Raw genomic sequence first — 12,561 nt, forward strand, 5'->3', positions numbered from 1 at the left:
TTACAGTTGACTAGGGCACCTCTAGCAGAGCAGAAATTTGAGAAACTGACTTGTTGGAAAGGTGGCATCCTATGACATTACCACATTGAAAGTCACTGAGCTCTTCAGTACAACCCATTCCACTGGCAATGTTTGTCAATGGAGATTGCATGGCTGAACCTTATGCACCTGTTAGCAATGAGTGTGGCTGAAATAGCCAGAACCACTTATTAGCAGGGTAGTCTGCATACTTTTTGAAAAGTAGTGTATCTCCAAACATTATATGAAAATACATGATACACAGCCATTTGTTTTTCTTGCTTCAGACTCCCATAAACCTCCTTCAGTGGGCACTCACATGTTCTCTAATGTTGTTTTATGAGCTCGCTGCCAGTGAGTGCTCAGTAAAGCAGACCAAATCAGTTCCTTGGTTGAGGTACCTAAACATCTCTATTAATCATTGATTAAACCCAGGAAAAAAGAGCACCTGTGCTAACCCATCACTTGGAATGAGACTGGATTAAATATATGTCTGGCAATTAGAACATGCTGTCAGACTCCACACCTGGTGTGAGTCCCCATCTGTCAGTCAGTTTAATCATGATTAATTTTCCCTAACTGCAGTAAGAGTAACAGACTTGGCAGTTTGCTTTCTGCTGTTGATGTGTTTCTCTTATTTGCTTTCACACCTCTAATGAAGAGCCTACATAATAAACGGCTGCAATGAAATTAGAAGCCTAACAGCGAACTGGTTCATTATAAAAAATATATATATATATATATATGTGTATATATATATATATATATATATATATATATATATATATATAAAAGAGACAAGAGGTATAGACACCTGGCAAGCACAGTGGTTGTGCAACCTAAGTAGACAATTCTGAAAGTCACCTTGTCATACCCTTTTTATGTTACATTTGCCACTCCAAGTGCTACGGTTTCCCCTGCTGCAAATCCCAGCTATGACCAGCTGGGATTCCAAGCGGTTTTAAGATGGTTTAAGCTCTTTTTTGACACCTCTTGCTGGTCGTAGCTGGTCTGTGGCTGGACAAAGATGGTCAAAGCTGGTTAAACTGGTAGAATAAGTTTATGGTCAAACTGGTGGACTAGCCAGCTATATAGGCTAGTCAACTGGTTACCCAGATAAAAGTGCTGAAAACACAGTTTAAACCAGCTTGACCGTCTTAGGCTGGGTTAAGCTGGAATTTTCAGCAGTCAGAAGGCTTCCCATCTGATTGCATCCCTCTGAATTCCATTCAGACAAAACTGACATGCGCGAGCAGACCGTATGCTTAATCCCATCAAAACGCCTTTCCTCAAAATTGAGCAGATGTTCGCAGGAGCATAATCAGATTGTATTCTGGACAGGTATGCATGTATTAGCACATCAGATCATCAGCACTAATACAGATTTGATGATAATTAATGACTGCATTAAAGCTTCTATCATGGCTATGATAGATGCATGGTACGAGGCTTGATCAGCTGGCTAGTACTGTCATCAGACAGACATTCGAGCCTGTCAGACATATTGAGAAAATACTGGAGGAATCAACTTTAGTACAGTAGCATGGAGGACCTGGGTGGTAATGAGGCTAAAAAAAGTAGCAGTTTAAATGCAGTATAAATGTCTAAACTATGAGTCAGCATCTGGCCTACAGCATACACAAATAAACTTGCATTTGAAACAAATAAAAAACAAATTTGATTCCCCTGTATTTCATGCTGGGCAATGTCTTTTGCACCAGCTGTAACAGAAATCTTCAAACTTCATCATAAATTTGTGCTAAAACGGTTATACTTACGTGATTGTTTCATTGATTATCAGTAATATTCTTATTTTGTGTGGATTTACAGGCATACTGTATACATTTTCATTTATGTGAATCAACATGTTCTGTACACTTGCTTCATCTACTTTTTCCTTGATTAATGTTTGTGTGTATTTGTGCCTGTTTTAAAATTGTGTTTCTCCCTTGCCTCCTCTAGATTGTGATTGTTGGATGTGAGAGAGATGCTTATGTTGGGATCAGACCTGGGTCAAATACGTATTTGTTTTGGATTCAAATAGGTTTTTACACTTTACTGATCTTGTCTGTTGTATTGGAACCAATGAAATACACTCAAAAAGTTCAAACCTCACCTTCTGGCCATATTGGCGGGCTCAATCACACCAGGGAAAATCAATACAGCACAGAAAAGTATTTGAATCCAAAACAAATACATATTTGACCCAGGTCTGGTTAGGATATAGGGCAGAAGGCATTTTGCCCATCATAATTCTAACAGGCAGTTTAAATTCCCCCTTCCACAACTGCCACGCAGGCTCAGATGTCCTGTCGAGCTCCTCTGTCATTAGGACAGCTTCCTCTTGCATCCTTGGGCAGCAGAGCCCAGTGAGAAATCGCCTTTGTCCCCCCCACTTAAAAGGAAGACACTTGAGAATAGATGGGGAGCTACGAAGGACTGCACATACCCCCCTCCCAGAAAATAAAATAATAGATACTTGCATTTATGCAACCATAAATCAGGCACCCACTGCTCAAGAGCAGCTGGCTCATTTGCAAATAATTATAATTATCAATCATGCTGATTTCACAGCCTTCACATGGGTGTGGGCTTTCTGTTCTGTGTCAGCACTGTCACTTGGGGTCTGGCCACTGAGCGGGGCTGGAGGCCTTTGATGATTGCTTTATGACACCTTTGAAGAATGCACAATGAGCAAAGATGAAGGTCACCTCTCCATTTGGTCCCAGTTTGGTGTCGGCACTAAGAAAAACTGCCAGTTAGCCAATATTCATGATCCTCAAAGCCTTTCATGTCAGCAAAGGACTTCGGTTTAGGAACAGCCCCTTGTGAAAATGATAACGAGGACAAAAATAATTGGCAATGTTGGTGTAGGTCAGCATGTGATCTTGTCATCTCCTAGTACGAGGATGAAAAACAGATCAGAAAATCAGAATAGGTCTCTATGATTGTTCTGCTATTGTTTTAAACTCATTTTCACTCGTGCTTAAGACAGCAGATGGATGGGGGATAAGAACTGCTCATGCTGATGCAAACCACCATAGTTTAATTGTGCATTTCCAGTGTTGGCGAGTAGTATAACTACATGTACCTAAATTTCTAGTTTAAAAACATTTTGCAGCAGTGTGCTGGTAATTCAACTCCATTCAGATTGTGTAGTGGTTGTAGTAATTAATGACTTTTTAGTCATTTGAAGGTGTAGTTAACTTCGGGAACTACCAAATACTTTTGACCCTAAAATATTTATTTTTCCCCAATCCCTTTGAACTGCCTGCTCTTTCTCTTTTCCTTCTAATCCTGATTGGTGCAAAGCACTCTGGTCCACTATGGTTGCCAACAGTCAACTACCAACTGCCACACATTGTTGGTTCTCCCCACTGAGCAATATGGTGGTGGTTTTCCCCATCTGGAAAAAAAATGCATTGTTGACATGTGCATTTTTTTTTTACAAAGTAGTTTGAACGGCATTTTTTTTTTGAGTAACTGTAGTTTCACAAGCTGCATTTCTCCTTATTAGCTGGTGACTAATAATATCAAAATACACACAAAAAAGTGCAGGCCTTATTATTTCCTTGTTTAAACATGCAATTACATGCTTGTATGCTTGTTTTTGAATACCTTGTCAATGTTATCAGTCCCGGATCTAGACTGCTGTGACTGCACATGCGCAATTATGCACTTGTGTTCAAGAAGTTAGTATGAGATTCATGTTAACATAGGATTCTGCACAGAAATGAAGAGCCAAAACGCAGGGGAAAAATAATTGCAGTCTATAAACGCAGATATTGGTCTAACATTTGTGTTATTTATTGATCTTATTATTAAGACAAAGCTAATGGCAAACAAAGTGATGCACCGAGCTTGAACAACGTATTTCAGGTTAAACATGCAGAATTACCATTACTTTGTCTCCAACTAATAGCGGGAGAGTTCAACAAATATTTTGGGAGATATTGCCAAAGGTCTGTTTTGGCTATATGCAAGTGAAGTGTTTTTCGGCTGCTGTATTGTACGTATGTCAAGGAATCCAAATCTATGTGATCGTAAACAGTCTTTTAGTGACAGATCACATAGTTTTCATATAGCATCCTAGCTTGCTGGGATTGCTTGCCAGGCGAAATTGCAGACACATCCATTGCGGGGTTAAACCAAATGGGGTTGTTAGCCTGTTGTCAGTAGATATTAATAAACCAGTTGACTGGATTTGTTCAACTCAGACCAGATCTTCGTACATATATTTAACTCAACTTTAACTTTAGGCTACATGGTGACATGTGACATATAGCAGTTTGGATTGAACAGACATTATATGGGAACCAGAGAATGCACAGTCTTGTGATAGATTTTCACTGACATAGGTAGGCCACAAAAATATAAAATGTAATCACAAAATTAAAGAGTGTTTGTATCATACAACATGGAATGAGGATATAGGTTAAGTTTGACATGATCACAAACTGTTGTACAAAGAAAGCGTATGAATCAAGATAATGATCGAGATAAGTTAGCCTATTGAACAATATATAAAACAGACGGGGGCAGGGGGTGGTGGATCAAAGAAAGAGAAATCTGTACATTTGAATGTATATTACATTTCACAAGGATATCACACCCTCAATGGAAGAGGATTGGAGGTGCGACTGTCTGACGTGCTGTAAATGGTGTGTGGGGGCTGTCATTCTACACCTGCTGGGAATAACCATAATTGACACCTGTCATGGGGAGGGGGGTCTCATTGATGGACAAAGATGGATGATCTTGGATGAGCTTCATTCCAAACACTTCAGAATGTAGAGCACAGTGAGGGTATTCAAAGGTTGCTGTTCAATGAAGCCTTCATCCTGAAAACACCACATTAAACGTGCATGATATTTTATAAGCTTTTAAACAAAACAATATTAAAGTCGGTGATGGGCATGTCAGTCATAAGTGATAATTCAGATAGATTGAACAGTGGCCAGGATGCCTGGGGCCTTTGCTGTCAGGAAGTGACCTAGTCATCCCAGCATGTTTCCTCACAGGGAGGTCTCACAGGCAGTTGGCCGCACCCAGCTGGGGAGGATGACACTTATCTGCCAGAATTGAAGGTCTATCAGGGGGAGCTGAAGGCTTTTACTCCCATTAGGTACTCATGTGACAGCATCTAAATGGCTTGTTCCAGAAGTTGTGCATTTATTACATGGCATAGGCATCTGCCAGGTGATTCTGCATTCTGAATTTCAGTGAAGGAATGAAGACAGTGTATGCAATTTCATGTAGTGAATGCACTGTAGTGCAGGTCTGACAGTGTGGTACGTGGCCTAGGAAATGAAAGCACTGAGAATGAATTGTGAATGTTATTCTACATTATGCCAATGCTAATATCTTAATGGACCATCAATCGAGGAACCACATTGTCAATGAACAGTCAAGCTACTGGCACATGATTGGACAGCTTTGAACCATTATACCATCTTGTAGGCCCCTGACCTGATTCTGTGAATTTTAACTATTTGTTACAAGATTTCTGAGGGATTTATGGGTAGAATAGTTGGATGCTTTGACATTTCAACCTTACAGATCGAGATGTGTTACTCAACTCACCATTACATTTACTGTAGACTGGAAGGGCTGCAAACTATTCAGCCACAATTCTAAACAAAATAAATGTGTTTTGCATGCATTCAGACCTTCTTGATGAATGACATGAAATAGACAGAGATAGATGGAGAATGTAACATTTAATGTGTGGTGATGAGTTGTGCTATGCTTGATGGCCATCCCATTGTATGTAATCAACAATTAATAAACAAAGTGCAGATATCTTTACAGTTAACCCCTATGTAAAACTCAATCCAAAACCCCATTCGAGACATGTTCAGCACATTGTCCATGGAAAAACAACCAGTATATGACACAGTGTCTTTTGTGACAGATTTGAATCCACCAGGGTGACACAGAAGTGTGCCATTTGGCTTCTTAGTTTAAATTCCATTGAATGACAATAGCTCTCTCTGGACAACAGCACAAAGCTTGTGATCAGCTATTCACATGCAATCACAACAGTCACATTAGGATCCAGTGGAGAACACTATTCATATTTAAAACCATTTAAAGGATCACCAATGGGCTAATGAGACACATTTGTAACTATAAGAAGTGAACTAAAATTCTGTATTATCAACAGTTTTCTTTAATTCTTGATTTGGCTCTGTACTCCACAATTTTAGATTTGCAATCAAACAATGGATATGTGGTTAAAGTGCTAATTCTCAGCCAAGTACTTTAATACATTTTTGTTTCACCATGTTGAAATAACAGGAGTATTTATATATAGTATCCCCTCATTTCGCGGCACCGCAATTCTTTGAATTCTTTGGCCATCAACTGTAGACGACTTCCTTGGCCTACCAGGCCCTTTGCAATGACTAAACTCACCAGGGCTGCCTTTCTTCTTAATGATGCTTCAAACAGTTGATTTTAGTATGCCTAAGGTTTGGCACATGTCTTTGACAGTTTTTTTAATTTTTCTTCATTTTTTTATTATTACTATTTGTTCACAATTTCTCAGGCTCATAATGGCTTCCATAAAGTTGAAGAAGACTTTATGGTGGGGATGAATAATTGTAGGCATTGTAGAAATTAGTTTATAACTCTGTGGAGATAACCCCGTAGACATATGTTCAGTAATACACTGAAACTGGGACTTTGAATAAACTCTGAAAACATGGTGTCAGACCTGTGCCTCTGACTGTTTTTTTTCCATATTTCTCAGCTTCATAATCGTTTTCTTGACTTTCATTGGCACAGCTCTGTTCCTTATCCTGACAAATGCCAATAACAGACTCCAAAGGAAATCTATAGGCTAGAATCAAGACTAGATACTGAAAGCTCTCTTACACAATACAATGTCCAGTGTTAATTCAACTCTAACAGGTAACATTTGGTCCCCATTGGGCACATAAAAGCATAAAAATCTATAATATATTGACATGGTGAAACCAAAATGCAATAAAATATCCTTTAATAAAAGCTTGACCAAATATGGATTGGTTAATTACAAATCTAAAATTATGGAGTACAGAGCAAAATCAATAAAAAGTATGTGTTTGTCCCAAACATTATGGCACTCACTGCATATATATATATATATATATATATATATATATATATATATATATATATATATATATATATATATATATTGTCGTGTCTAGGAACCGACAGAATTCAAAGTCCAATTTTTAATTTGTAGAAAACAACTTCACGAGGGAAAAGACACCACAGCAGCAAGCTCTTCAGAAAAGTCAGACTTTATTTGCACAGGTGCACAAAGCCGGATCAACTCTGCAGAATTGAACCTTGATTGTCAGTTTTACACCCATTTTATGCACTGTGCACCCCACAACTCCCAAAATGTTCTTTAAAACACCACCTGACCTTCTTGGCGCCACAATGTTTTCTTGTTCTTAGGTGATAACATCATTGTGTCTAATTACCCCAACTTTCCCTTAAAAATATTAGTCTTTATTCTGTATTTTTTCATTACAAATACAAGTCACAGCCTCCTGTAATTTTCTATTGTATTCAGGTTACATAGGGGTCACTTTGTAAAATATTAGTCTCCTAGCACATTTATTTGGCAGTAGCGTATTGTTAGTTTTGGATTATTGTTCTCTGCTGTAGTTATTGGCAGTAGTGTATGATTAGTATTTGATTAGTGTTCTCTGCTGAGTGAGTAAGTGTGATGTTTAAGCCTTCTGCATTCTCTTGTTTTTTCTCTACAGTTGATACTGTGGTTTCTTGTGTTTCCATAAGCTCAGCTGCAATTACTGATATAGGTTTATTGGATTACATATTGATTATATGAGTGTATAGTCATACATGTGATGTATTTTTACCATGAAGCATCGAGAGTTTGGAGGAACCAGTTTGATCAACATTGATGGGAATTCCCTAACTTTAACATGTGATGTCATCACAATCATGGGGAGTCTCAAAATTTTCCTACAATATATATATATATATATATATATGTGTGTGTGTGTGTGTGTGTGTGTGTGTGTGTGTGTGTGTGTACAACGTCCTTCTGCCAGGTATCGACTGTCCAAATAATTAATTTCAAGATGAGATGTTGTCACTGGACAGCTAAAAGTCCAAAGTGGATTGTTATTGATAGTGGTACTGGAGCATTTGTGACGATATATTTTGCAAGAAGGAGAAGTGTAAGAAAAAGAAGGTATGTACAGGTATGGGATATGACCCGCCAAGGTGTAACTTGGTGGATGGCATTCATGCCATCCCAATTTCATTGAAGGGTTATGGCAGCAAAATGAGAGTAGTCTAGCCTAAAACTAGGAAAACCTATGGTAAATAAACCCAAATAAAATAAGAAATGAATGCTTTAAGAATTCAAATTATGGTACTGTATTTTAGAGATTCAATTGTGCATACCTATTTACTCTACACATTTCTTAGATAATTTGACAAGTGTAGAGACAGGGTCTCAACATCCATCAGTCAGTGATCATTTGACTGCCCTGTAGAAGCCATTTCACTATTCGATTATTATTATCAGTTGTTATTTTATTTATTGTATTTGTTTTTTTAAAAATTGTTTTTGGGCACTAGGGGGCATACCTCACTCAGGCAGTATATGTGAGGGCGGTAATTGGGGTAAGGAGATGCACCTGGATGGGAGGACACATGGTTTTTTACCAGAGCAAGAGAGAGCCACAGGGAGAGAGGCGTGGATGGAACTCTGTTTGTTTGTTTGTTTGATTAATGGATTAAAAAGCTGAATCCGTTTGGAAAATGAACGTTTTTTTTTGCCTGCGTACAACATGTTTTTGATGGTGCATCGGTGGCTTTTGATGAAGTTGAAATTTATTTAAGTCAACAAAACGCCACTACATGCCCCATGTGTTCAACGTTGATCGGTGCGCATTCACAGGTGCATCAAAATAGCACAATGCGCCAGCGAGTTGGTTAAAATCACAGATTTGTATACTGCCTTGCTGCATGTTAGGCCTATTATGCAATCAGTTATTTCCATTAAGTTTTAAACCGTATTTTACATACATACTTAATAAGCAGTGTGAGTGATGCAGGCAACAGAGAACAAATATTAATCTGACACAATTTTATTTCATGAAATGCTGTCTCCTGAAACGTTAAATTAATTCTGAAACTCAGCATGGTTGGCATTCGGCTGGTTTAGCACATTTTTGTCCCTTTAATTAATCTTTAAATAAAACACAGACGTCTTGTACGACATGTGACACTTGTGTACCCACGTGATTTTCAAAAAAGTTGATGAAGCCGAAGGTTTAGGTTTAAGTTTTTTTATTGATATATCATAAGCAACGCTGGGGAGTGATAAATATCAATAGATATCAAGGATTTATGAAATAAAGACACCGGGTTGTTAAAGAAACAAGCAAGCTTTGCAGCATATTTGACCACGGAAGAGGTCAAAGAATAACGTTAAACAATAAGACAGAGATCGCTGAAGGAAAACAAAACCAATTTAAGTACTAAACACAAAGTGGAAAAATATAAATCAGTTATATTTATACAGAAAAATATATAAATCATCTCATTTCAGATGTACAGTAGATTCCACGATCCTTGTTACAAGGAACTAAATAGGCTATATTCCCCTTTTGTTCAGCTGACAAATATTGATTAGCGCAAAGCCTACTTTAAAAAATCATATGCATCTTCATAACATGTTTATACAAATATACAGAAAAATAATTACCTGGAAAACGAGTCTTTCAATTAGATCCATGATGAAAATGGACAAAACTGGGTTTATCAGATTAAAATGTCCTGGAGGAATACGTAACAATTGTTTAGTCTTAGATCAGTATGTCCTTGTTTTCGGTGGTAGGTCTTGTCAAACCTGTCGTGGTTAGGGAAAGGTGAGGAGTTGGAGGCACTTGGCACATAGTACAGGGGCAAGGTAACCCTACCCAGGGGTGAAAACCGCTCCCGAGCTGGAGCGAATGTGTTGGGGTATTTTTCAGTAGAGACTGATGTGTACTGCTGGAGGTGAGTCCGGGTAAAGTCGGAGAGATCGTAGAGGACGTGCTGGAAGACAATGCACTACCAAGTACCGGGTACACCTGACGCGTATGGCTACCAGAGTGAACGACTGACCCACAGTGGAAAACAGAGTGATGCCCGCCATAAACCTCTCCAAAGAGTCGCTTCATTTCATGCAAAGAACTGGACAACATGAGAATGTAATTTCTGGCAAGTAGCAATGTCGCAATTTTTGACAGCTTTCTCACAGAAGGACCGTGCGCATAAGGCATCACTTCTCGGAGGCTATCCATTGCCAAGTTCAAGTCGTGCATCCTCTTACGCTCCCGGCAATTTATTTTTATCCTAAGTTGTTGCACGTCCTCCTCACAGAATTGCTTTGTGAGTTCACATTTGCTCCCTTCCGGCGTTCTCTGCCCGAGCATGGAGAGTTCCTCCCTCGTCATCTTGTGCAGGAGTTCTCTCTGAGTGGAGGACACGGAGTTGAGCTGTTCATGGTTGCGAAGATGCGTTCCGTTCGCGTCAGACGACGAGGCTCTGCTGGAGACGGAGCTCGTAGCTGAATTCATTGTATGCTATTACTTGGAATGAGACTGAGCTCACATAGCCTGGTTAACATATATTTTATTTTCACTCTTTTGGTAACCACTCTATTAATGTTCCTTTTTCGCGAGTGCTTTTCTTTAAGGCTCCGTTGCTTTATACACGTTGTTTCTCAAGGGTGGACCTCTTAGCCTACTCTTTTACGAGGGAACACGAGCATTTATAGACCTGATCCAGAGTGGGGGAGACAAAAGCAGCCTACTGTTCATAATGGTCTTGTTAAGATGACGTTCCAGTTATACAGGGCGGTTCGCTTTGTCTGTCCTATTTCCCAACGAACCTCTATTCATATTGTAATACCACTGTCGGGGGACACTTTAGTCCTGAACCCACTGAAACCTAGGCAACTTATAAGGTTGGCTGAAATGCATTACATGGGTTTAACTTTCCTAGTTTAAAATCCAACCTCAAGAATAACAAAGAACTTGTAACAAACATTTGGCAACATGTAATTATGGAATTTAAATAGTCTGAGTGAATAATTTCCGTCATATAAACAAACAAAAAAATAAACAAACAAACAAACGCGCGCGCGCGCGCACACACACACTAGAAAAGATTATTTATCTAAATTGGTCAATTTCTCTTTTATTTACAACACATTTCTGTGGATATATTCATAAATTTCCTACAGAAGTGCTATAACGTTATATATTACAATCAAAAGCAATTCGAAGCTTTCGTCATATGGAAGATGTAGCTTTACATTTTTAAAAACTATAGGTTTTGTCTTGCCCTTCTATTTAATTATATTTTATATAGTGTATTATATATGGGCTTTTGCAGTAGAAATACATGAAATCCACACAAACAAAATCGCTTATCATTCACTTTAAATGAAAAAGCAGTTACATATGTGTTGTTGATTTCAGCTGCAGACAAAGTAAATAATATATTAAAAAATACTTTAATTTGCAATGAACAGAAGGATGAGGTGTGAGAGAATTTCTGCATTTTTATTTTCCAAAAACCTTAAAAATTATGAATATATTCATTTTTGAATTTCAGTTACAATTACTTTAACTATTCAACTGTCCTCTTGCTTCTCTTGCAGTCTCTTCCAATTCCCTAAAAACTAATCTTTGGTCTGCCCTACTTGACCATATTCTGATTCTCCTCAAATTTAAATCTATAAAATGGCACATGTAATAGGTTGGTGTCCATGTCTTCCCCATACACATACGATTTAAAAATGTACTTGCAAACACACTTCCCTGACTGTCTTGGAGGACTTGGGAATTTACAGTAACATTATGCCTGTCCTTGAAAGGCAGCAGTGTAACAGAAAAATGTGTTCCTTTCTTCTGTCTGTGGTATCACTATTATGTTCCCTTCCACCTTGAAATTAAATATCATTTGATGATAAACCCAGTAATGCAGTTAAATAAAATCACAATTGCAACAACTTACAGATCAATTCATGTTATTTCAAGTATGCATTGTACCTCACTGAAGTATTGTAAGACAAATAAAGGGTTTTCAGATTGCTACTGTATCACAACCAGTATTTATTACAGTGATGTGATGTGTTTAAATTGTAAATGCGTATAAACATAGTTAACTACTTGCTTATTCATGTCATGAAAAGTTCCATCAGTTACATTTAAACTTGAAATGTTAACATAACTTGCCAAGTGTTTGGTTAAAAACATAAATCCTGCATACCACAACAGCATGTTCATAAAACTTCTCAGAAATTTAAGTAACATTTTGTTACATTCAAGTAACATGCAAATGCATAGATGTGCTTCTCTGCTCTCTCTTGGTGGCATTTCAAAAGTGTGGAGCTTTGAATACCAATTGCTTGAACTAAAAATATGTGAATCCTCTCTAATTCTACTAATCCTGTCTCTAAGTGTTATGATGTCTATGAGAGCAACATGCATAGATGTAAGTGAAAACCCTGACTAA

The 12,561-nt window shown here is 38.1% G+C and overlaps 1 protein-coding gene across 1 annotated transcript; it reads right to left on the reverse strand.

The window, feature by feature from the left end:
* Positions 1 to 9,378: 9,378 nt before the first annotated feature.
* On the reverse strand, positions 9,379 to 11,072 carry LOC118221539 (oligodendrocyte transcription factor 3-like). Its single transcript, XM_035406693.1, has one exon. It carries the CDS (start codon positions 10,614 to 10,616, stop codon positions 9,861 to 9,863), a length of 756 nt encoding a protein of 251 aa, XP_035262584.1. The 5' UTR covers positions 10,617 to 11,072; the 3' UTR covers positions 9,379 to 9,860.
* Between the last annotated feature and the right edge of the window lie 1,489 nt (positions 11,073 to 12,561).

The sequence above is a fragment of the Anguilla anguilla genome, chromosome 2, assembly GCF_013347855.1.
Source record: "Anguilla anguilla isolate fAngAng1 chromosome 2, fAngAng1.pri, whole genome shotgun sequence".
Lineage (NCBI taxonomy): Eukaryota > Metazoa > Chordata > Actinopteri > Anguilliformes > Anguillidae > Anguilla > Anguilla anguilla.